The sequence below is a fragment of the Temnothorax americanus genome, unplaced genomic scaffold, assembly GCF_048541705.1.
Source record: "Temnothorax americanus isolate GAGA-0224 unplaced genomic scaffold, ASM4854170v1 Scaffold5, whole genome shotgun sequence".
In the NCBI taxonomy this organism is placed as follows: Eukaryota; Metazoa; Arthropoda; class Insecta; order Hymenoptera; family Formicidae; genus Temnothorax; species Temnothorax americanus.
This window is the reverse complement of record NW_027509657.1, coordinates 7,987,612-8,014,146: the sequence shown is the minus strand read 5'-3', so window position 1 is coordinate 8,014,146 and position 26,535 is coordinate 7,987,612. Positions and strand designations below refer to the sequence as shown.

At 42.9% G+C, this 26,535-nt stretch overlaps 1 protein-coding gene across 7 annotated transcripts in view; it reads left to right on the top strand.

Annotated features, from left to right (window-relative positions):
* Positions 1–26,535, top strand: part of Mub (poly(rC)-binding protein mub) — a 147,701-nt gene that overhangs the window by 100,872 nt on the left and 20,294 nt on the right. For 4 of the 7 annotated variants that reach the window (XM_077418602.1, XM_077418601.1, XM_077418599.1 and 1 more), the window contains 6 exons: positions 6,925–7,177; positions 13,856–13,912; positions 14,290–14,688; positions 15,289–15,690; positions 22,338–22,434; positions 23,144–23,423. In XM_077418602.1, the coding sequence (XP_077274728.1) occupies positions 7,097–7,177; positions 13,856–13,912; positions 14,290–14,688; positions 15,289–15,690; positions 22,338–22,434; positions 23,144–23,423 (1,316 nt within the window). In that variant the 5' untranslated portion in view covers positions 6,925–7,096. Of the gene's footprint in view, positions 1–570; positions 807–6,924; positions 7,178–13,855; positions 13,913–14,289; positions 14,689–15,288; positions 15,691–22,337; positions 22,435–23,143; positions 23,424–26,535 lie in introns of those variants that run through there. The other 3 variants (XM_077418604.1, XM_077418597.1, XM_077418603.1) reach the window with 2 other exon arrangements.

Genomic DNA, 26,535 nt, shown 5'->3' with positions numbered 1-26,535 from the left:
TTACAATGCGCTATAAGCGAATAATCGTGTCCCTTTTTAACATTTTAATAATATCTAGTATATCAATCTTAAAAATGTTAATTCAGATATCCCCATTAAGACTGTTGATCTTATACATATAAAAGGCAGTGACATATTCCGATGACTATTCGATCTTAATTACACTTGAATTCCCCCCTACTAGTACTTAAATATCACACTTCCAGAAACAAGTTCGGAAGGACAGAATTATACGTTCTCCTCGGAGATCGTCCAAGACAAATCACATTCGTTTTTCAATCTCACAAAAACACGCGTGTTCCCTTTCAAATTACACTCGAAATAGTCTACAAAAGGAAGAGCGCGCGATATTTCCATCACCGTCGGTCGAACGTCCTCGGTCCTCGTTCCCGCGAATCGAAACCGTAACACGCGCCGTTCGAACGTTCGAACGTCCCGCCGCTCGGGTTGCCGGCGCAGCCGGCGTGCGCAAGGGGTGCCGCGAGAGAGCGCGCGCGGTGCGGCGGCGCCACCGGCGCGCACGGCGTAGACGGGAGACGCGCGACCGACGCGACGCACGGTAGCGCTGCGCATCGTCGGAAGCGAGCGCCAGCGGTGGGCTGGCCGGAGGCAGAAAGAACGAAGACCGCGTTCCGCCGAGGTGGTGCCAGTTTCGCAGTGCCGCGTAGTGTAGTGTTTTTTCTCTTCCTCTCTTCGCCGCGCACCCCTCTCCCCCGCGCTTCCGCGTGCCGAGTGCAGTGTGCATCTGCATCGATGAGGAGGCCGCCCGTCCTTCGCCCCCGATGACTGAATAGTGTGCATTTTAGGTAAATTGTTAGGAATAATTCTCGTTGCTTTCCCCCGCGCGTTACACGACCGCGCCCCGCGCCCCCGATCGAAGAACAGGGCGACCGTCCGAGCGACGGTCGCTAGCGACGACGACGACGACGACGACGACGACGACGACGACGGCGACGGCGAGGAGGCGGAGGACGCTCTCGGCGACGGAGAGCGGAGAGCGGAGAGCTATTCCGTGCGCCATCATACCGGAACATGCCGGCGTGTCCTCCCGACTCTGACGTTAGCCGCGAATCGGACGTACGCGATCTTACGAGCTGAATTTCGAGGACCGTGACGAAAAACGGAAGGATCAAACGTGTTCGTAGAAAGAGAAAAGAAAGGAAAGACGCGCGAAGAGAGAGAGAGAGAGACTCCGTCATTGTCGGAAAAATTCCAACCGCCACGTTCGCTCGATCTCCCCCTTTTTCCCCTCTCTTTCTCTCGCTCTCGCTCTCGTTCTGCCTCGGTCTTCTCGCATGGCGTCGGATTGAAGGCGACGGCGACGGCGACGCTCTTGCCGGCCCGGCACGCGCCACGCGATCCGCCGAACAAAGATAATTTTCAACGAGCTTCGCGTCGGCGTGCGTAGCTCCGTCTCGCGCTCTCTCGTACATACGTCGCACGAGCGACGGGGACGGGTTTCGTTTCTCTCAGGGCGCACGTATAGTCGTTGGCCGAGCGAGTCGATACGAGGCGACGGGAACGGCGGGCCGGGCGGGCGCCAGGTCGAACGATCGGCTATCGGCTATCGGCTCTCCCGATTGAAGCCCTAGGTGCATTCGGCCGCACCGACGATCCGGATTAATCGTCCCACGCCGGCGGGCACCCGTCTCGTAATCTCGTTATCTCGTTCCCCGCGCTGCGTCGCAGTCGCGTCGTTCCTATCCTAATATGCGTCCGGCGGGAAGGCAGGAGGGAGGGAGGGGGGAGATGTGGTTGTCCAACGTCGTCGTCGAACCAGCACCTGCCGGACCGCGTCGCGATTTTCGGCTGACCCAACCTTCTCGTGGTTAGTGATCATCATTTTCGCGACTACACCACCATCTGTAACGCAGACGGCGAACGAGACGAATTAAAACGACGCCTCGAAATGTGACCGGTGCATCGACGATCCGATTATTCCGATCCGACGCGACGGCCACGGCGCGGCGCCTCGATTTCCGTTGTCGTTGTTCGATTTCTCTCTCGTCGAATCGGATTCCGGAAGTTTGAGACACGTCACGTATCTCCCAGTCTCTCTTTGAAAGTCAAAAGAGCGGAAAGAGAGGGAGAAGTCGAACGGGATTAGTCGACGCGACCGGAGGCCTGCAGCCGTCGGCGCTGATCGGGCATGATCCCAGGAGGAGAAGGAGAAGACGAGATAAAACGGGCTGTCCCAGGCCTTTAGCTTTCTGCCGCGACTGTACCGCTTCTGGTCGACGACACTCGACGACTCTGCTCGCGTGCATCTGCGTTCTGCCGTCTGCGTGCCTTTTTCCACGCGCTCGATACACTCCCCGGCGCGACGCGGCACGCGAACGCAATGTCGCGTGTTTTATCCGCACGTCGCACGTCCTCCGATCCCCGTTTGGCGCCGCACCGGCGACGTCACCGTCGCGATCCGCGATCCGCGATCCGCGACGTCGAAAACGTCGAGAAGGGATTAATGCTCTCCCGCGCGACGAGACGGTTACGGAGAACGGATTAAGATGCTTATCGAGATGTATTCGCTAGACTGCGACGCGAAAGGAAATGGCCGTTGATATTTACGACAACCGCCGCTACTCTCATCCTCGGGAATTGGACGATTTTCCCGGGTGACGCGATTATATTGCACTCGGAAAACTGCATAAAGCCCTTAACGTATGAATCTTAATTTTTGTGCCAATTACCGTTCAAGCAGATGGAAGCGATATTTCGTAGTTTGTCATATCGATATTTGACGAGTAACGATAACGATATAATTAACGTAACAATGTTTCTCGAATAATTGACAGTCGCGATGCGCGAATATTTGGATAGGAAGCGCGCACTTTTCGAATATGCTCCGATATGCGTGCAACTTTACATATAAAGGCACTTTTAATCCTGTATTTACAATCCTGTAGATTGCGTATATTCCAAAGACCGAAATGTACAAGGTGTTTCGTATTTTAAACGCGCGTACGAGAGCGTACATCTAGAAAACTATTAGAGGCAAAGGGAAATATCGTGGAACGTGTATATTTATGTATTCCGTATTTCGTTTCGCGCTGAAATGCTTCCTCTTTTTTTTTCCGATATGACGAAGGACTATTTTCTCACACGTTCGATACTTGTTTAGATGTACAAACGAGATATATTTGACATGAAAATTTTGTATTCGAGGCAAATCCGCGCGCGCGACTGTGAATGATTATCAGTTCGTGTTGACGGTTGGACGGACAAATTTGAATTTTATCTTCCGACACGTCGGTTTTTCGAAGCGCGTCTGGAGCTGGATCTCGCGTCACAGCGCGAGAAACAGGAAGGCTCTCGGTGAAGTATTGCCGGTGCAAATTTATGTTTTTAAAACGCGAACGATACGTGGGAGTTTCGAAGGTTCGAATTTCGTGCTGCATCGAGTGACGATATTTAGCTACAATATGGTATAGGCTACCGGTGAACCATGTGTGTTCAGGGATTTAATCCTGCTCTTTCGACCCTTTCGTGACTGCAGTCGGCCCGATTGCAAGCCGGTATCGCGCGATTTAAACCGAAAAGTCACCACTTTTGCTCCGCTAGGTTCAAATTTATTTCGACGTAAAATATCTGTTTGCGCGCCCAGTCCTTAAAGTTGGAAACCTAGGAGCTGGTTTAAAATTCAGAAAATTGAGTAAAACGTCGAAATTCAAATGCGAGAATCTATTCGTGTATTTATATACTGAGAACTGAAGATGAGATAAATCAGGTTTAAATCCTTTATTTTGCGGATTACGGGATTAACGAGAAACGCGCGGTTTTATGACAGGAAACTCTTTATGATAATTTAAAAACCGGTTTACGAGTTACGTAAAAATTCGTCTATTATTTCTCTCAGGAATCGTATAACTTTGCGGTAAAATTTTGCGCTGACACGCTTATGCGTCTCATCTCGAGAGCTTTCCATTGTCGATCTCGATTTATTAATATTTCTATTCGCATCGCGTAAAGAATTCGCTTGAGAGTGAAAAATCGACGAAAAGTTTCGCGACGATTTCGTGAAAAATTTCGCTTGATTTTACTTTGTCTCGTTTGCACGAGTGGAGAATTCGCGACGAATCTGAAAGGGAGGCTTATAAACTGGCAACATTTATAAACGGGACATTTTATAAGATTAAGTAAATTGCGGATAGATCTCTGGATCCGCCCATTTCGCAATTGTGCGTGCAACGACCCGTGGACCCCGGAGATTTCGATAAATTGCGGGAGAAGAAGGCGCGCGCGCGCGCCGCGCAACAACAATCATTTCCACTCCTGTGTGTGATTGGCCTTTTGGCGAAACGTCGTTAAAACTTCACTTATGTTAAACGCACGCATAACGGAACGCGGATCGCACTAAATTCCGAGCCGCAGTAGAGCGAGACGACGGACGGCGAGTCGCCGCCTGCGTGGCCGATTATAGAGAGATATATTTTATAACGAGGGATAATATACTCTGTGTTTCCTAAAGTGCCCTTGCATCTCTCTCGGCGCTCTCGATACAACGTTCTTGCATTTCCTACACCGCGCCCGCCCCCGACACGCTTAATCCCTACATAATTCAACGACATATTCTGGACGTAAATTATTGAGTTACGATTGTCTCGCGTGAAAAATCTAACGACGATTGCATTGGCGGAGGGCGGATGCGGAAAATAAAGGACCGTGAAATAAATGGAGAGATGAAGGAGCTTTTTCCCGCGACAAGCGCCTTTTCGGGATACACGGGACAGTAACGAACGTAATTGGGTCGAAAAACGCAGGAAATCTCGTCGCACTTGGGGATGCAAAACTAATATAGGAGAGTCGCAAGTTTCCGTGCGACGCGACGACTCGCTTGGAAACTTCCGCCTGGGACCGAAGTGACCGAGTAAACTTTTGCACAAAGCTGTCCGTGAAACGCGATAAACGTACGCAGCCTAGAAAACGCGTCGCGGCTTTCCATCCGCGATGTTATAAGTCCTCCATCCTTTGTACCGTACTTTATATATAAACCCGTTCGAGATCCGCGTTACGCGCAATTTTTTATTTCAGGAGTATCTTGCGAAAGAATTCTCAAGATTCAATATAAAAATATGTTTCTCTCAAATATAAGTTTCTATTGTAGGAGAACGTGATTGGTTTAGAAGTCCGGAGATCATTGTACGAGTCTTATTTGCTCGAAGCGATCGTCAGAAATTGTAAACTTTATTACGACTCTGAGCCTCTTCGCTGCTCTTCGTCGATCGGTAACGACAGATTTTTGCCGCTAATAATTTTCTTAGCGGTGGGTGAGTCGCCGATTTTCGCGCGTGCATGCGTGCGTGCGTACGCGCGAGAAATAAATGTGCCCAACCAGAAACGCGTTCTGCGTAGCTCGTAACGGACCGATCGAGCAAACCTGTCTCGCGCCGCGCGCTCGTACGGGCCCCTCTCATTGAAGAGAAGGGGTACGAAGGGGCGCGGCGTTACGTCTCCTTACCTCGGGAGAACTTCTCCTCGGCCAGGTTTCCAGCGGCCTATCGATCGGCTTAACAACCGGCAGTAGTTGTAATTAACGTTAGTCGGCTGAAAAATAATGCCGCGGAATGCGCTGATCGATCATCCGCGAACAGTTTTTGTCCCTTACAACCGCGTTATTCCTCAAATGTCGACAAATGTATTAGTATTTCCGTGTTATTTCATCATCGTGATATGTGTAAGGAATTGAAATTAGCTTACAAAACTTGCATATTTTTATACATAAACTTGTATTTCTTCTCATTTAACCGGCTTCCTCGTAAACGGCATTTTATATTCTCGACATGGGATTAATTAGAAAATAATTTATATTGTAAATATTTGTACGCTTTTGTGTGTAATATCTCGAAAATTTTCGCATTTTTTCCGTACGTAATGCTCGTCGCTATAAAGAGATCGAGTGCCCGCCGCCGCGGTGAACTCCGTGAAGAATCGTCGAGCGCGTTCCTTCTTTCTTTCTTTTGTGACGATAAACTTTATCTTCGTTGGCCGATTCGACGAGCGAAGGTGCATCGCGCCAAAACGAGATTGACCGTGAACCGCGAAATTGATGTTTTGTTTCGCTCGATTCTGCACACAAGCGTTACGAATGACGCTATATTTTATATTTGCGGAAAGGAAATGTTGAGCGAACGTTACAGCTTTTTATCTTTATATTTTACAATTTTGAATAATTGTATAAAGGGTTGAACATTTTGAAACGTGCATGGTCAAAATGAGTCCGATAGGTTTATTAATAGCTTCGTTTGATGAATAAAATAATAAAGCATGAGAGGAATGCGGAGCTTTGCGCATAAAACTATTTGATTATGTTGCATGGACTTATTAGTATATATAGAGTTCCATAAATCTCACACGGACTCACCAACGGACTCATAAGTTAATACAGTGGTATATCGCATTCCCGGAATCGCCGCTCCTCGGCCGCGCACTATTGTTATGCTAATCCCGTAGTCCACTTCAAACCACTTATTTCTATGCGTGTGAATTCAACGCCCCGATAAATAAATAAATTCCACCACGATAATCTCTCGTGTCGCATAAATCAAACGTACAAATTTCATCATCGGTTTATGCATGCAGCGTTCAATCACGATCGATATTATACGTGTATCGTGATTGTGATTGAAAAGGAGGTTGACTGACGGCATTCTGTAGTCCGACGGTAAAAGGGTGAATAACGAATAGCGGATAATTAAATAATGAACGAATAAGTAATAATAATTTACAATGATAAAATGCGCGACCGTATACGAATTGTTCGAATAACATCTCGTATCTTTTCAAGACGCAAAGGGTGTCGATTAAAACGAAAAGATCCTTCCTGCCGAAATTTAAAAGCGTGTTCTATAACAAAAAAGAAAAGAAAAAACAATTAGTATACGCATGCACGATGGTTTCGTAACCCAGATGTTTCTCTGATTTCAGTACGAGGACCGAGACTACCTGGGAGCGCTTGAGGAGCACGTCCCCCGAGACTCCCCCGATCAAAATCACTCGCCTAACCTCTCCCCTGTCCTCCTTGCCCTCCTCCGCGTCCTTCCTCTCCGCGAACGTCGAGAAGGTCTCCGATCGAAGCCACAAGATCCGCGATCACGCAATGGACGGCATGGACAACAAGCCGGTGTTGAACGATGATCCCTCGGTCACCCTGACCATCCGCCTGATTATGCAGGGCAAAGTAAGCCACCCGTTATATCTCGGCGCAAAATAATTTCATCGAGCTTATTTAATCGAGTACGCACGTTTAATCGGAGTTTTAAACCGGCCGGCGTTCCGAATCGCCGGGCATGTTTATCGCGCGTTTTAGCGTCACTCATTTGGTTTGTTCCGCGTGCATTCTCCTTTTTTTTCTCGACTAATCCAAAGTGCAGAACGTTAAGCGTTTTATAGGAAATTGCACGAGTAATTTAATGTCTCTCTTAATACGCACATTTTTATATTACGAGTTTCAATGCCTTTTTACGTACACATTTTTCAATAATTTTCACGTTATTTTGCATTCGTTCGATGATTTGAATATAGATATATGAATAGAATTTTTTTTATACATTTGAGATTATTACTCGCGTGTCTCGTTAGGCTATGAAATTGGAGAAGCAACGGTAATAAGATAATGCATTATCGAGGGCGGAAAACTCGTGTACGTGCGCGCATATGTGTACGTTCAAAATCTCGTGGTATCAAACAACCTCCCACTGGATATCAACTGATATCCGTTTGTAGAGGCGCGTTGGCTCGGAGAATAAATCACATTTATCGTTCGTATCCCATTTCTGAGCGCATGATTTTTGACGATTTGCGAGTATCGGTTAAAAATATATATATATATATATATATATTGAAGGCATGCTAGTTATTTTTGGCAAAACGTGTCGGCGCGTATTGATATGTTTCGGATTGATTGTATTTCATTCGCTTAAATTGTATTTTAACGCGGCGATCGTGAAAATATCTAAGCACTCGCCGTCGGTCGTCACACTCTGGATAACCGCGATAACGCGTATTTGCCGGAGTCCCAAGACAGAGGTATAATTGCTTAGCTTGCGTGGCGATGATAAATCTCAGACGCGTCACTCGCGGTCCTCACTGTCACTTACAGTGTTCTCTTTTTGACAATTACTGCGAATTATTTACGAGAGGCCGGACCGCGCCTTTCGACACATTGTGGCTGGTCACAGAGAGAGCGCAGTTCTGGCACGTAACATAATTCTTCTCATCGGAATAGGAAAGCCGAGCTTATTTTACATCAGCCTGACATCTATTCGCATACCTACATAGAGGCAACTAGAATATAGCGGAGCATCTGGTCTCCAACAACTTTTTTTTTAATTGATTTCTACGAATCGACACCGTGTTCGACAACGCAGATTTGAATCGATACGAAGAACGGGAACGCGCGGAAGAGATAAGATTCCGGAGTTACGACGTTATTAGCGTTCTTTGTTATATCAAAGTCATTATCAGTTTCATCTGCAGGAAATAAGTTTCACTTGCGATAAAGCGCGTAAGAATTAATCGTGTGGGCTGAGATAATGCCCGCTATCGAGGTGTCTTAAAGGCTATTTGTCGTTACGTTTTACGTTTGGCGATCTTTTCCACTGAAAAGTGAATTGAACATCCTGCAGTCTCTTAGAGTAGAGCGCATCATCGGCCGCATCGGCGATGCTCATCGGAATCACGTTTGACCGCGCATGAGGTATACAATGTAGCCTGAAGCGTAGCGAGCGTTTGACGCAATACCAAGAATCCGAGGTTGTTGTTTTTCGCGTAAACTACGTTGCGATCTTCGTGCACAGGGTGTCTCACAGGGTAACTTGTATACAGATTTTTTATCAGCCGGCTTTCCGACGAGATCGGAATTTCTGTCTATGCAAAACGATGAGAAATCAGCATTTACCCCAATTGTCGATATCATTTTTCAGTATTGCGTGCCTTGCGGCATTGAGCGCCACAAATCAGATTTATGTTGCATCGAGGTTCACTAGGTATTACGCAGCAATCGAATTTGCGACGTGGAGAGTTGCATGACTACCGCATCCTTGGCCAATAAATTTGAAAGTAATCTTCGCTGCGATAAAGACGTATCGCGTATGTACAAATTTCATTGCAAATAGTTAGGAAGAATCGACTCTTTGGCGATAGGAAACGTCGTCTGTTCATTGAAATCGTGACTATCGAACTTATATTGGGGGAGATCTGTAAGGACGTTTTTGATGATTCTTTGATTCTTACAAGAATATTCAAAGAGAGATTCTCATGCGGAGTTTCGATTGGTGGGCTGAAAGACCGGGAAAAGGGACAATCATTGAAAAGTTCGTGCGCGGGAATGAAGCAGAGAGCAATTACACGAACGTACGTTTCAGCTCTGCGATGACAAGCGGCAGAGGAGCACCCGTGGTGGTCATCGGCGAAAGCAATTTTCGTTATGCGCCTCAACTTTTTGCCCTGCATATTGCGTCTTCCCTATGCGGACATTTGCAGTACTGGCACACGTTATGGATACCTTTGTCTGAAATTTCATTGTCAGTCATTTTCGGTGAAAGATCCGATTTGTTAGCGGTCTTGTCCTATTACGAACCGTTAATCCTCGGTCTGTGAAATCGATCTTTTCCGGAAAAACTCATGATTACAGTCAATGATTACTAATAATTTGTTAATTAACATACATATTTTTTAATTGAGAATTTTACGAGCTAATTTACGTTAAAAAATATAGGTATTCTAAAAAGAGGGAGTTTTCATGGAGAGCTTAATTATTTTTCAGAAAAGTTCACCCTCTGCGGCTTGAAAGTGAAAGTTTTCCGTGAAATGTAATTCGATGCGTATATTAATTACGTCATCTACGAGATTATCGCGAGACGGAATTTCTGCAAAAAAATTGCTCTGCGGAGCGCTGGTCTTTCACGGGACAAGTGTCAAAGTTTATTTCACCTGTACTCGGTGTCTATCTATCTTCGTTTTAGGAACGCGTCACCTACCAACGTTTCTGCTTGTAATTAATTATCGTGCACGAGGTGCAATACCATCGTAGCACGAGTAATTTGTCCACCGTCTCGGTAATTAATCGCGCCTAGCTAGACGTCGATGTCCCTTTCGATGCGTAGATCTTTTCGCCGGCGATCGTACATCTGCCAAGTTTTACAATTCGCTGTTAATGCTCTTTGGGTATTAGTGCGGTGGACACGGCTGCTAAATTCAGCGATTTTCCAACAGCTCGAGACTAAATAGATTTTATTTAATCCAATCGGATTGTACGCGAGCGATTTAAATAACACGGCAATTAAAGCATTGGAATTTTTTTAAGACGGTGAATTTCGGAAGTAATTAAACTGAATTATGGAAAGGAATTTTGACAAGAGAGAAAGAGCTAAGAAGTATTAAGAGAATAGTTTACGCCGCGCGCGCGCGCACGCACACGCGCGCGAGCGCGTGAGAGCGTATAAGTTCGTGCTAAAGTGCAATGCGACATAGAAATTATTGCATATTCCTGATGCATGTTTGAACGATACTCAGCCGCCTAAATGCGCGCGTGAGGTTCAATCTCTCATCCGGTGATACATCTTTCTCGAGCTCTCTCGATCTCTTTAGAGAGTTTCCCGACATTCTGTCAGCCCTCAGCTGAATCTGGTTCTCTCTTTTAAATGAACCACTGTGTCCTCGGTACGAAAAAATATTGCCGTAGCAAATCTCATTATACCCACATTTTTACGTCTCGACGATGATACGTCGACTACGTATTTAGGGGTTCGTCCCCTCGTCAACGTGTTGTTTTTTTTTCTTCGAGGTGTCTGCATTTAGTTACAGCAGGATATAAGAATCAACTCGCGTTTGAAGATTAATGACGGAAAGTAGTACCTCTTACCTAATTACGCGTACCTACATTTATTACGAGACTAATCCAATTATAAGGTTACGGACATCTCACGTGACTATTTTTCTTTGTTAATTGATAACATTTGTTATTATTTTAACAGAACATTGTCTGTAAACTAAACATTTAAGATTCATCTAGCGCTTTTGTAATTTAATTGTACATATATTTTATGTCGCGCCTTTGGCAGATCATTCCAAGTAATTAATTTTTTTTCTTTTTTTCTCTTAGGCTGCATTTGAAAAGCGCGCTATTAGCGCTTTTTATTTGGTTATTCCATCCTTGTCTTGCATCTAATGAGCGATAAAGATAGAACGATGCAATAACGTTAATAGCGCGCTCTTCGAATGCAGCCGTAACATATTATCACATCTTGATAACAATACCTTCGATACAATAAATCAAGCAATGAAGAACGTCTTCGGATCGTCGCGTTAACGTTACAATTCGGACGTGGCGGACACGCTGATCTCACGGACGTTTATTAATTATGCGCCTCTTTACTCAGCTCGCCAATGCCGTGGTCGCGCGTGTTGCAAAACTCGTTTTGGGAGCTCTGCAAACGGGTAAATGGATAGTCGAGCAGCCTCCTTCGCGCGAAATAAATACGTCTAGCCGCATTTTTGGCCGGAGAGGCATTATGTCTGCCGGTGGAGCACGCACCGTGATCTTCTGGGGCAGACTGGACACCGGCCAGGGCCAAAAGCCAATCGGCCGGTGCATTGCGGATTATCATGATTCCATTATCCTTCCGATGGCACGGTCCCGGTGACTCATCCCCATAAGTATGATATCCATAAATCAATATAATTCAGTAAAATAATTCAGCCAAATAAATTTGCTAACTTTTACGAGGAATACTCTTTCGTCTAGTCTTTAACTATCCCGCCAGTAGAATGAAGCGTTATAAATATGGCTCAAAAATTGCAATCGCAATTTCATCTTTATCTTCTACCAATTTCTCGAACAACAGCAGCAAGAGTCCATTTTAGTTTCCACCATTAAACGATATCGTTCCCGTATTGTATCGTTGAACAATGTCATGGCCGCTACCGCGTCTCCGATCTTGCGATATCATTATGACGTAAATATTTGGCTAGGGTCCAAGCTTATCTATTGAGCCGACTCGTACCTGCGTTATCCAAATATTTTCTTTCCGTCCCGGCCACGTAGCACCAATCTCTCCATCCAGCTTCGCCTGTTGAATTCAATAGTTTTGTGAGAGAGATGACGATTAATGATCTCCAAACACCCCAAGGGGGAAAAAGGACGCGCCTGCCTCTTCTTGCTTTTTTCGCTGCCAGTGTATTCTGTTTTGAGCTTTTTGGCGAATCTCTGGACTCCAGCGGGGTTTGGACGCCGGCCAGGGCCATCGGCCAACCGGTCATATACTTGCGAGCCTTCAGGAATCATTCCAGTCTGCAATCATAGAGCAACTCGAGAGTCTAATTTTTGCTACACCGTCTTTGTATCCTCAAAACAGACTTCAGTAAAGTAGACTTTAATCCTCGTGACAAACGCGTAGCTCGAAAAGACTTTCTGTCGCTGTCACTTGTCGTTTACTATATAGTTAGAACTATATGCTTAGTGTTTCGCTGGTACTTCTCGAATCGAAATTAGCGTTCAAGACGTCGTATAAGACTTGACATAAAGCTGAATTTTGTTTAATTCCATATGCCACTCTATATTATTCACTCTATATCTTCTGCGCTTTATTCCACCTCTCATGGCGATACGGTATATTTACAGAAGTAGGACAACATCGGAAAACTTTTAATCTTATTTTATAAAAGTAGGCTGCGCTGAAACTATTGACCGGTATAGCGTCGTGGTTATACATAGCTCTCGGAAACGACGTCCGTGCAGGAGCCGCCATGACGTACTGTCCTAGGTTGATAACGCGGCTTGACACAATCTGCTCTGCTCTCTCTCTCTCTCTCTCTCTCTCTTTCTCTTTCTCTTTTTCTCTCTCTCGAGGACTTGCAATCTTGCGGATTTCGTCGATCGTCGTCTGACCCTCGTGTCTGGCGCGTCGCCAAGCCCTCTTCCCTCATCGTCTCGCTGTCTTCTTGTTCCGGCTATATTTGCTTCGGCGTGCATCTAATTCGTCGGCGATGACGCTTGTCCGATCGCGCTAGCTACCTTGGGTACGTCAATAGGAATTCACGACTGTCGCCGTCGTTGATTTGTTTACCGCTCGCGCGGAACGAACGGCGGAACTATGAAAGTGTATAAACCCTAATTAGGGTCAGCGTCGCGGCCCATATTCACAAGTTTGCGACTTCGCACTGGTGCACGAACACTGGCACGCGATTTCGTTCACGGGGATAAGATGTGCCGAGGTAGCATGCGAGCCTGTCTCAATACATGAAATTTTGATCCTCTTAAACCAGGGGACGATAAACCGATAGCGCGAGATATGCGAAACTCGTTAACGTCGCTAGGAACGTTGGCATTTCGTCCGAGAGACATCATCTAAGTTTAGAGAGAGCGCAGGAATATACCCGCGCTGTGGTCGCTACGGAAGTAACAGTGACGTCCGAGGTCAGACGGTATCAGGGTAGACGCGAAGTCTGAGTGGACATCAGCTACTTATGTGTACTAATTATAGGCTTGCGTGCCAATTTTGTCATATATCTCGCATTTACAATCACAAAATGTGATGATATCAATATATTTAGTAAAATTGTGCATTAAATATCTGTTGACAAACGCGTTTAAAATATGTTCTATGATTATCATTATCGATTGATAACCGATATACGATTGTATTGTACCAATCATATTTTTATGTTATAATAAATAACTAATATCACAATATCGCGCTATATAACGTCCTTTTATTTCATCGGCAGAGTTAGTGACAATTCTGCATTATTCAGGGCATTAAGTAATTATGCGTACGTGCGTTTGTGTTATCGAGTTTAGTATGTACTAAGATCTTAAAGACACGTAAACTAACGTAATATTCTTATTTCATTGCAGGAAGTTGGTAGCATTATCGGAAAAAAAGGAGAGATCGTCAAGAGGTTCCGTGAAGAAGTAAGTATCAATTCCTATTGCGAAATACATCTTCTAAGTTTTTGACAATAAAAAAAGAGTTACGTGTAATCGTATCACAAGATGATATTCTACGTGAAAGCATGTAAATTATTATTAGTGCTTTACGATTGGTTCAATTGTCAAGGACAGATTACATTTACATGTCTCTCTCTTAAGTTTGTTTTCTACTTTAATCATTATTTCACTAATACACACTAACTTGACCTCTCAGAATAGCCGGCATTGATTATCGAATATTGGAAGCTAAAAATAATTATATATATATATATATATATATATATATATATATTTATATTTATATACATATATACGAAGACCCATGATCGGTAATACTTTTTTCCGTTCACTTAACATAGTCCGGCGCGAAAATCAATATCTCCGATGGTTCCTGCCCGGAACGGATAGTGACTGTCACCGGGCCGACGAACTCGATCTTCAAGGCGTTCACGCTGATATGCAAGAAGTTCGAGGAGTGGTGCTCCCAGTTTCACGACATTCAGGGTGGCGGTGCCGGAGGCGGTGGTGGTGTATCGAGGCCGCCCATCACACTCAGACTGATCGTTCCCGCTTCGCAATGCGGCTCCCTGATCGGCAAGGGTGGTTCCAAGATCAAAGAAATTCGGGAGGTCACTGGCGCCTCTATCCAAGTCGCTTCTGAGATGCTGCCTAATTCGACGGAACGTGCAGTAACCATATCCGGTACCAGCGAAGCGATCACGCAATGCATATACCATATCTGCTGCGTTATGCTAGAGGTACGTACCATTGTTTTGCGACCTCGCGACGGTCGATCTATGTCTCTTTGTTTCTAGTTCGCCCTTTGATACTTGACTTTATAGAAATTGTCGTCCGGAAAGACTATATAGCCGAAAGCAACTTACGTAATCGTAATCATTCATGAGCGTGCCATTGATTCCATTAAGTACATGTCTAGAAACGTTTATAGTTATTGATCTGCTGACAAATAGTAACTACACCAACATTCAAAACTTAAATGCGATATTTCGTACTATATTGACTTAATCTTAAAAGAATGATTGCACACGTTTAAACAATTTTACTGAATTATGATAAATGAGATTAACCTACTAAAGTCCAGAGTAAATGAGCATTAATAACAATTTTAATTACATTTTTTTTATTATTATTTATAAATTTCTTCTGAGCGACGCGGTGTATGTATCTCTCGCTGCTGAAGTTTTCGGTTATAAAGCGACTCTCGTGGACTGAGTCATCATTTTTTGACTTTAATAGAATAAAAGGGCCATTTTTTTTATGATACCGCGGATGCTATATCAAATGTAACGGCTCGATTGGTGTATTCGCACTCGTGTGTGTGTTTCTTTCTGTTTCAGTCCCCTCCCAAAGGTGCCACGATCCCTTATCGCCCCAAACCCCAAGTCGGTGGGCCAGTGATCCTGGCTGGTGGGCAAGCCTACACCATCCAGGGTAATTACGCGGTGCCCGCCCACTCGGACGTAAGTACAGTATTACCATTGCCCGCGCCCGCTACCGGGCACACTCCGCCCTCGCTGAATACCCAAACTTTGACGACCTCGCCCTTCGCGGCCCACCCCTCCTCGGCCTTCGCCGCTTCTCACGGGCACCCGCTCCTATCCACGGCCCATCTTACAACCCCCCATCATCCTCTCCACCCGAGCCCCTTACACGCCAGCGTGGCAGGCCTCGCCGACCCCCTGCTGAAGAGTGGACACTTGCAGGCAGCCCTCCCGCCCGCACACCTCGTGGCAGACGCCGTAAGTCTTTTGTTTTTCGTGCTCCACCCTCTCCCATACCCTTTCTCGATCACCAACCTGGCTATCACCAGGGTAACAATATACATACGATGGATTTCCGTTCCACTTGTCCAAAAAATCGATACACTCTTTTGGTTCAATGTCTCCTCACTGTACGTAATCCTTAATATATCCGGCAAAACTTCAACTTCACTGGCAACCTCGGTAGATGATTCAAAGTTGGAATAATCGCGAAAAAAAGTGACAGAGATGGCTTACGGAAAAACATAGTAATTTGTTTCTTTAGAAAACTAGATAATTTTAACTGAAAATATGAACATAGAGACATCTGAAAGGCCAATATTATCGCAGTTAAGTTGATATTTCTTATTCGTTTACAATATGTTTCAATATTTGCATTTATTATGTTTTTTTACATAGTAGTTGAGAAAGAGAAATCACTTGCGCAACGAATCTACGCTTGTTCATGGTATTAGTGGGATTAATTTGCGGTTAAGTTAATGCGCAATCGGGAGGGTAGAAAGTTTTATAGATAAACGAATGGTCAAGCGTGCAGTTACTCGCTTGTTGCAACAGCGATTAAACACTGTGGCTTTCGTTAAAGGCGAAAGAGCGCGGTAATTGTGAGAAATTGATAGATTAACGTGGAAGTCTTGATCTTTCCTGTGGCTTAGTTAGTTTTATTAAAATGAATGTACTGAATATGTATTGGCTGTAGTGAGCATGAACATTGTAAGTCGATTTAAGATTCAGTGATGGAACATTTTGGACAATAATTCGAGGTGCATTATGTATTACATTCGAAGCTAATACATGGTTTAGATAGCGCTGGTCATTGAACAACGGTAAACAATATACTGATTTCAATGTGACTCTGAATTCGAGATTATTTCAATTTTCGTCAAATGCCGTGGAAGCTCATAATATATTTATCAATATATTTCATTATTATCTAGGTCACTTGGTCTCCTCTCCCTCTTGAAACTCTTTACTGTCTTCTGTCTCCCTCCGCGTATATGCATCAATACCTTGGCTTTCTGCTCGATATCCCCGTACGGTCTTGAGCTTTCTGTCCAGGAATATTCGTGTTGCATATCCTGCAAGTTGGCTTCGATTGCGTGAAGATGCGATCGAAAGGATCCTGATGCACTATTAGCTCTGACCGTACATACCTTCGAAACCCTCATGTTTTCTAGTCGCGTGACTTCGACTGTAGCAACATCTGATTAGACATAACATGGTGGAACGAAATAAGGCATGCTGTAATTATATTTAATAGTAACTTCCAACGCGACTAGAATTTACTTTGCTACTTAGTTCCTGTTGGAAGGTTTCTCATATCAAAAGTACGATATGTTTACGATCCTTTTTTTATTTATTGAAAAGAGAATATTTCTATGAATCACATTTTAATAATAGTGATTTAGAAGAAAGTTTGTCTTCTTTTACATTTTTAGAATGAACAAATATCTTTTGGTGATTTTACGATATCAGCGAAGTCACGCGAGACTTGCCAGCTTTGCTTTATATGTGATCCGCACGTGCTGTTACGTGCATGTTTTTCTCTCGGGGTTACTTTTTTTTCTAAGTCCTAGATAGACGTTCACTGACGCTTTTAACAAGCTCGACCTGAACCTGTGTACACGTGTCTCCTTTCGTAAGCTTGCGTTTGGTAGTGGGTTGATCACCTTCAAAATTGCTTGCCGTTTCTCACAGTGCATAGAGAAATTTTAAAATGCATGCTATGTTAAAAATGTGCAATTGTACGACGTAATATGAGCTCCGATACCAGATTGAATTAACAAAACCTGTGTTAGTATGTTTGATTTTAATTATTATATTTACACACGATATATCTAGTTTGATTTTTGTCAATTCAGTTCCAATTTTATTGAGATTAATATCTTTTCATTTTATTTTGATATTAGCAATTCACTGGTTCGCGACTTTTTTATTGGCGATGCAAGATCTCAAATTTAATAAAGTATTCATCTACAACTTGGTATCTGAAGATTTTGGTCGTGCATTCAGCTACTGCATTTATATGGTTCCATTGATGATCGTATTGAACTACCAATTAGCAGTTTTTATTCTTTTATATATAATCTTACTTTTCTCTCTTATTGTTTACATCTATTTTTAGATGAGAAAAATACAGGATATTTACATAGAGTTAATCGGTCTCTATAATATATATTCGGCACAGACATACTGCATCGAGCAGATAAATAGCCCAGTTTTCTCGATACGATCATCGTCCGAGAGCGGCAATTTGTGCGCTCTCTCGGAAGGAACTTGGAGGCGAAATGGGGATTTGTTCTGAGCCTCGCGCTGAACGATCGGGCCTGCTTAGCATGAATGCTTGCTCACGGGTCGCACAATGGATTCGTCATGGCTTGTCGTTGGATTCGGTCAGGGAGAGAGTGAGAGAGAGACGTATAGAAGGTCCCAGATGTTACCGCTACAAGTCTCCACGAACGGCTTGCGATCAATGAGGAGGCCAAAATCACCAAATAGCCGACGCTCTAATTTCGAGCTACTATGCTAGTGCTTTGAAAATTCACTCATCCGGCCGATCGATCGGCAGATGCCATGAAACGTCACCCTGATAAATGCCCGTATGATCAATCGGATCGTTCTCGTGACGCGATAGGAAATTTCATTGGTCGAGTACGCGCCACATCATTCTTTTAATTACGACAGTTTACTCTCTTTGCTACGTTTTTTTTTACATTATATTTATATGTATATGGTATAACTCGGTTGGTAATTTAATTTAGTAAAAAGGTTGTTTTGTGTCTTCACATTTGGTTATCAATATCAGAATATCAGATTGTCGGATCTGGTTTTAATCTTCTGTCTTTTATTATGATTAAATAATTCTGATAAATTTCATACGCTTTGAAAATGTGAGCGTAAATTAAATTTTGCGCAAAATTACTCGCTTTCTATGTAGGTATTCCAATTCATTGATTTACATTGAAATTTGTTTATTTTCCGTGAAGTACTTTTTTAAATAGAAAATTTGTAATATTTAATCGAATTTTCTGCGCGACGAAACTTTCGAGATCGACCAAATGTTTTCATAAAGCATTATCAGGATGGCGTGTCGTCGTGTCTTACTTTCTGTCCTATCTTCTCTTTCTGTGCGCTCTTCAACGACCGACGTCCGACACGGAGCCCGACTTCCTCGAGTCCGATTTGCTACCCGGAAACGAAACGAACGAACACGAGATGCGCGATAAGGAGGAAAGTGTCTATACCATAATACGTCCTATTATCCTCAGATACATTGCGGCTTGACCAATTCTTTTATTTTTTTTTTCTTCCTTTCATCCTGTTTGATCTCTCTTATTGCCCGTTAACTTCGAGAGACGTGGCTGAAAGGGTGGGGTTGAAGCGGTAGAAGCGATGAAATAATTAATTACGACAAAATCACAAACGAACAAGGACATGCATGCGTGGCACGAAAAGAGGTAGATTACCTAGATATATTATTACTATTGCGCTTTATATCTACTTTCACGATCCCATCTTTAATACTTTCTCAGTTTCTCAGTCTGCTTGAAGAACTCTTTACGGCTTACAGTACACGGTTACTACTACGCTTCTTCTCCTGATATACTGTCCGATTTTGTGTTTTTGTTTCTGTTTATCTCTATACGGTCTCACTTTCATAAGAAATAATTCTCTGCTCTCCTCAAAAGTAACTTTCTTATCCGGTTACAACCAAACTTCCTTTAAGACTCGAGATCATAGGAAAAAACGTATTCAAGATTCTAATCTAGTTCTCGCGTAATTGTTTCTAAATATTTATTTCTCGCTTCTTATATTGAACATAATTGTCCATCTTTTTGTTGAGTTTTTGTGGAATTTTAATTTAATTATATATTTTATATTGTGAATTACATTTAAAAGATTTTTTTTGCTTTTAACAGATCTAAAATGATTTACAAGACTTATTCAGATTACGAACTTTCCGCAGATAACTAAAATTATAAAAAAGGTTAAACATTATTTTTTATACTATGATGTACGTATCACAATTTTATCAAATATTTAGACAATAAAATAAACAATAAAAATAGTAATATATGAAATTTAAATTTAACATGCTATATTATTTAGGTAAAATATTTTTATTTCGAGTGTTTCAATTAAAATAAAAAATGCCTTTGAAAAATATTTTCTTTTAACTGCTGAGTAAAATAAATTATTTATAACATGCCGATCTATTCAACATAGCAACCAATTGCATTTATTTATATTAAATTTGTAGACCTCTGTTAAACTTCAACTTCGCGAGAAATAAAAAAGATAAGATCTTTTTCGTACACATACACGGGCATAAATACATGTACACACATTTAATATCGTTCTTGTCGCGCTACGTTTTGTTCGTTTCTCCTCCTCCATCCTGAGTTGCTCATTGTCCTCTTGGCATCCTGTTTAGAACAGCATGGCTTCCGGCACTCTTTTAGCTAAGAGTCAGCGACGAGTTCGTGTAAGGGTGGGCTGCCCTGTACATTACGTTTCCACCATTTAAACACATTAGAGATCACGTCGGGACGGTTCGTCTACGAGAGGAGGCGTTTACATATTCGTGACTAGACCTTTAATATTTTTCAGATAATTTATCGACCGTAGACGATCCACACACACACACACACACACACACACACAAGCCTCTTTTCTTGAATTTCCAGTTATTGAAAATATATGCGATTAAATAACTCAGCGGATATAGAATATTTTTCAGTTATATTTACAAAAATTTTGTGTATTATATATGTAGATATATACATATATTATGTTTATATTTATGATATATACGTAGAATATGTGGATATACAAAATTTTTTAAGATAATATGTTGTATTAATGATGCTATACATATATATATGCATCATCTTGATATACCTATATTAAAATTAAGATATATTTCATACAGTGCAACAGCGCTTAGAAACTTTGCACATAAGTTAGTTTAGATAACAACAGTGATATAGGGAATGAAGTATTATCATTCGTTAAGGACACGAAATACATACATACATCCCATCCTTTCCGTCTTCCTTTCATTTCATCCTTTTTAAAAATGAAAATAGAATATATCATTATTAGTAATTAGATACAATTTTTCTTTAAACATTTTGTATTTGCTTCAAACGATTAGCTCGTTTTAATGCTCACTAAATAATTATTGCAGTCACTCAAAGTAATTTACGACTAAAGTTAGAATATTTAGTTATTTCTTAATTACATTATATTATAATAGTAACTGCAACATGTCGTTAATAGGGTCGTAGTGGATTATACTTGATGAAATGCGATAAAATCTTTTTTGTTGCAAGTAAAATGATGCTAAACTTCATGTAAGTATTTGTAATTGTAATGTGGAAACGGTAGATGCGAAGAGAATTGCTGCGTTACATTTCGCGTGATTTAACGGTATCACGAGAGTACAAGGATACACGCATCCTTTTTCTCTCCGTGCTCATTCGCTCTCTCTTTCTGTAATTTCTGAGCGCCCCTTCCTCATCAAGCTATCCCTAAGTAATTTCTGCCACGATTTTCGAAGTAACGCAACGCGACAGTTTATCTTATCGGCGGCCGTTCCGCGTGCCGTTTATCCTCCCAGAGCAACGGGATATATCACTCTTTATCAATTTAATGCATTTCGGAGGCATGCGAGATTCTGTTTCTGCGATTAATGCGTGGAATGTAGACTGCTTAAGGCGGCGACTGGTAGACGGTGGTTCTACTCACTTCAATTTCCGTATACGTTGTGACGTCAGAAGCGGGATGGAGGGAATCTTCGACGAATTATGCTGTTGTAAAAATAAAAACTAAAATTTAAAATGATATTCCCAAACTAGATCGGGTATAGTCACAGTATGGCCTGGACTTCAAAATGCTTGAAAATCGAGCAACGGAATTCTTACAAGCGTTTGAACTGAAGCTTAGTAACTACCTTCTCTTAAATATTGATTGTTGCTAGGATGTCTTCTTGTTTTTTCCAATCTCGTTCTATTCTACAATAGTTCCTGTATTGGATTAAGAATTTATTACCACGGAAAGATAGCGTATATACGCCAAGATTATTTTTAACGATCAATCAAATCTTTCCGCCTAAGAGAAGTAAAAATAATCGTCGCGCGCGTTAAAACCTTATCTATTTGCTATATTAAAGTTTTTGCTCTGGGTCGATAAGTGTAATTGAAAACGGTACGCTCGAATGGCCATCGTAATGTCCGTTATGAGGAAGTTGTCGGACCGGTCCCAGGAAGTCGGGACGAGGCGTTGATCACGAGTACGTCACGAGGGGATGAGTCCGGGATAGTCGAATTGAATCGTCGATTGCGTGCGGAAGATATCCCCGTTCCCCCTTCTCACATAGAACCGAACGTTCTCTCTCAGCGAGGCTGCCCCTGAGCTAAGAGTTCTTGCTCGCAATCGGAGATCCTCGAGCGTGATGCGCGAGGTGGCGAACATGTTTCAGGCATACATAGATATATTTCTCGGTGTCGTCGTAAACCCCAAACTCCTTTTAAGCACACCCCAAGTGATTGTCCGACGCCCGCGGACCCCTACCCCCCCCCCGTTCCCCAATTTCTGAACGATGGATCTCTTCGTCGTTGTTGCAGATGGGCAAACTGGGTAGCAATCCTTTGGCTGGACTGGCAGCCTTAGGCCTCGGGGGTCTCGCCACACCGGCGAATACGGGTGGTCTTAACCCAGCAGGTAAGTCAATACATGTCTTCGAGAAATCCATAAATTGGCAAGTATCTTGTCGATGTTATTCTTTTATCTCGCTTTATCTTCATTGTGGTATGTAATCATGTGATGTCGAGTGGTATTTATCTGTCGATCATTGGGATTGCAAAAAAGCAAGTTTACGTATTACGATGATTTTCTTACGATTGATTATTTTTTCATCTATTTCGATATTTTTTATAATTAACCGCAATTGATTAAGCAATTGGATGCGTAGCAATTAATATTTGTTGAAATACAAATTTCAACATCGTCAATTTCAAAACTATGTTGATAGTCAATATTTATGGTATCGCAATAAATTCTTCTTGTACGAACAAACTTTATCGACTAACAATAAGATCTACACTAAAACAGGTTCGTATACCGCAATGAGAAGTTACATAAATTATCTATGAACTGTTCCCACAAACATTAGTTAAGGTTTATTGGAGTTCTAGAGCAGAACTAGAGGAAAAGAGGCAGAGGAAATAACGATAGTATCAGTTAAACTGGAATTTAACTTCAATGCAACTAATTTATCGGGAGCAGCCTTATACAAACGTATTTCTTCCGTTTGCCTCATCGATTATCTAGTTCTGTAAAAGGGCAACTTTTTTCGTACTTTTCAATTAACGACTATGCTGAGATTCGGGAAAGAACTTTTCTAATATTTGCGCAATTGATGGTCGCGTAGCGTTAGCCGCATTGGCTGGAAGCCAGCTACGTACGAGCAACACGAACAGACAGCAACCGGCGGCGAACAATCAGACGCATGAGATGACCGTGCCAAATGAGCTGATCGGTTGCATCATCGGGAAGGGCGGTACCAAGATCGCCGAGATCCGTCAGATCTCCGGCGCCATGATCCGAATCAGCAATTGCGAGGAGAGGGAGGGCGGAGCAACGGACCGCACGATCACCATAACCGGGAACCCGGACGCCGTGGCGTTGGCACAGTATCTCATCAATATGAGGTGAGTACCACACGGCCTGTTACCACCATTTCCCCTTCAGGCCCATCAGATCGAAGGTCAACCTTCGGACCGACAGGAAGTCATTCCGAGATGTTCGTCCAAGGTTCGGCTTTCGGTGTGTCACCGAATTCCATTTTCAATAGAAAGCAGTCGAACTCGTCCCGGCTACGTTTTGCAGTGGATCGCGATGCATTTCCCCCTTGATCTCTCTTTTTATTTATTTATTTCTCTTTTCCCCGCATCTCTGCCGACACCGCTCGCCAAATTGGTGCGCGTCTCGCCGGCGTAGAGTGATTTCTTGTTGACCCTAGCCACGAACGAGATCCGCCGATTCGCCTGTTTGTGCTACTCGTTCCTCACACAACCTGCTGCCTCACTTAACTTTGATGTCTTCTTAATGGTGAGACTATGTAAGGGATAGTCGAATCGGCACCCCTCGCGATAACTCCCATCATCATTGTTACCACCCTTGCTCACGACAACCCGCGTACAGATGACTTTCGTCGACATTTTCCTATGCCCATTAAGCTGTCGCATAAATATTGCAAGCTATAAATAACATTAAATAAAATTGAAGATGAAGTTTTAAGAACGTCAACAGAATATGCATGATACGTTATTCGTATAAGGGGGATGGTTTTAAGACCATATATATATATATATATATATATATATATATATATATATATATATATTTCGTTTCTCCCCGATAGATTTACAGTTTAAATGAGCAAAATATTAATGTAGACATTAGAGAAGATTTATTCGCGCGCGCGCGATGTTTTTGAAAAGGGTACAATTGGCATTAGGAAAAAAAGTCGTCTCTATTGCGTGTCGCCGCGAGAAATGTTATGAAAGAGGTGGCATTACGCTGAGAAAGATACCGCTGTGGAATGGGCGTGTAGTCTATTGACAAGGCAACATAACGGTAATTTATCGCGAAAGAATCTCTGGTTGAGATAATGAAAAAGATTCGTCGTCGCGTAACGCCACCTCAGTTTACAGCGAAACAGGTCCTACGTAATCGTAAGGTAAAGATGCGAGGAGAAGACGTCGCATCGACGGCCATGATCGAGGCACCAGCGTTCACGTATGCAGATGGAAGACACCGACGACTGTCGTGAGACGGAAGAGGATCTTAATCCTTTATTTCCAGGTCCTGTCTTCCAGGTCCAGTACCCCGAGTATCCTGCAGAACACAACTCCGCTCAACATCTGTTCCCATTGTCGCTGGCTGTCCTTTCAAGCAAATAAACTACCGACTGAAAGACATAATGAAAAGATGTACGAGAACTGTCGCTCCGTTAGTGACAATCAATTCCCGAACAGTCCCAAACAAACGTATCACAGTTCCTCCTTTCGATTCGGTTTTTTAATGACACAAATTTCTTTCTAGTTTGACAGGCTCCCGGTAATGGACGATCAGCTTATAACATTTACGCTTATAATTCTGTTTTATCATTCAACTCGGCTCGCGGAAAAGAAAGAAAGAGAGAAAGAAAGATAACGATACATTTTGCCTTTGGAGCGAGTATTTTTCTGGCATTTCACAGAAGAATGTTGCGTAAACGTCGCGCCTTTATTTGCGCGATAAATGTGAAGGGTTTTCCTCGTCCTTGCCAGGAACCTTTGCCGTAGCATCTTTACATTTTAGTTATATGCTTTCATCGCTGTTGTTGCCATCGCTTAATGTTCATTGGTCGGTGTCGAAGATCTGTTACTATTTATTTATTTATTTTTATTTTTTTATTTTTATTTTTTTCAATTATGCTATGGAACTAATCTACTTCCATCATAGCGACATTAGAATGGTGAACGGTACTAACGTAGTCGTCGACGAGATTCGAGGACGACAGACAAAAGTCGGCACAAGTTCGCGCCACACGTAAGATCCCACCAGCATCAAGCCAAGTACAATTTAAACACGCGAATCGACACACTTTTTACACGTTACACCTTCACGTTATAATTATAATCCATTATATTTTATTCCAGATTGCCACTCACATTTTACTACTGCATATAAATAGCGCAATGCCGTTATACATATATTTATCATCTCGAAATACTTCTGTATTTTGCCCGTTAACTTTGTCATCGTGTTTATTACGTATCGTGTATCCCCGGCACTCCCGTCGGCCGCGGGTCTGCGCTTTGCCATTTATCTAATTCCGACTTCTCGTTCAGACCATGTAGGCTTAAAAGTCGATCATCGATCATTCATCGTCGCGATTAGACGAATATCCCGTGATCTCAAACGTAGCGCAACTTGTGGCAGAACGCATACCCGTTGTGCCTGGTTTACTTTGATTTCTGCCTTCTCTATAAGCAACGAGGCAAATGGCTCGCTCTACCGACGTACCGTGGAGACCACCTGCTCTTTCCGTTCACGCAAACTACGAATGACGCGATTCATAAAAACTATTGAGGGAGATGTCCCTCAACGGGGTCTCCCGTCTGTACAACGAACCACGAGCCCGTTACACCTAAAAAACAATCGCGTCGTTCGCAAATCTACTTATTAGTGGTGGATGTGACATTTGTTTTTGTAGAAATTTGTATTCTGAAAGAGTAGACTAGCGAACGCGTGTTTTTCTTCCTCTTCTTCTTCGTGTGCATCCTCCACTACCGCGCTCCTTGCGATCAGGACGCATTTCGACCGACTTCGTGTTCGGCGTCTCACTCTTCACGGGCAAGGTTGATTCGCACTCGTCAGCGAGTCAGCCTATGTCCGGTATGAGTGTCCGCGAACATTCAGTAGGGTCTAAATGCGATCTGACGCGATCAAGACTTTTTCCCCCCCACGAACCACGTAGCCGGTGTACGTGATAATCATGCTCCACAGAGCACCTCTGACGTAACTCTCTAAGCCTACAACTTGTGATTTAGTTTCTTCTTTTCTGATGGTTCCTTTCTTCTTTCACATATATTTTTTTTACACCGTCTTGCGTTCGCCGCGGCAGCTACCACTATTATTATTACTACTACTGCTACGTCTACTACTTCTCCTACTGCTGCTGCTACTACTACTACTACTACTACTACTACTACTACTACTACTATTATAACTATTGCTACTATACTTTACTGTTTTCTTTACTTTTATCATCTC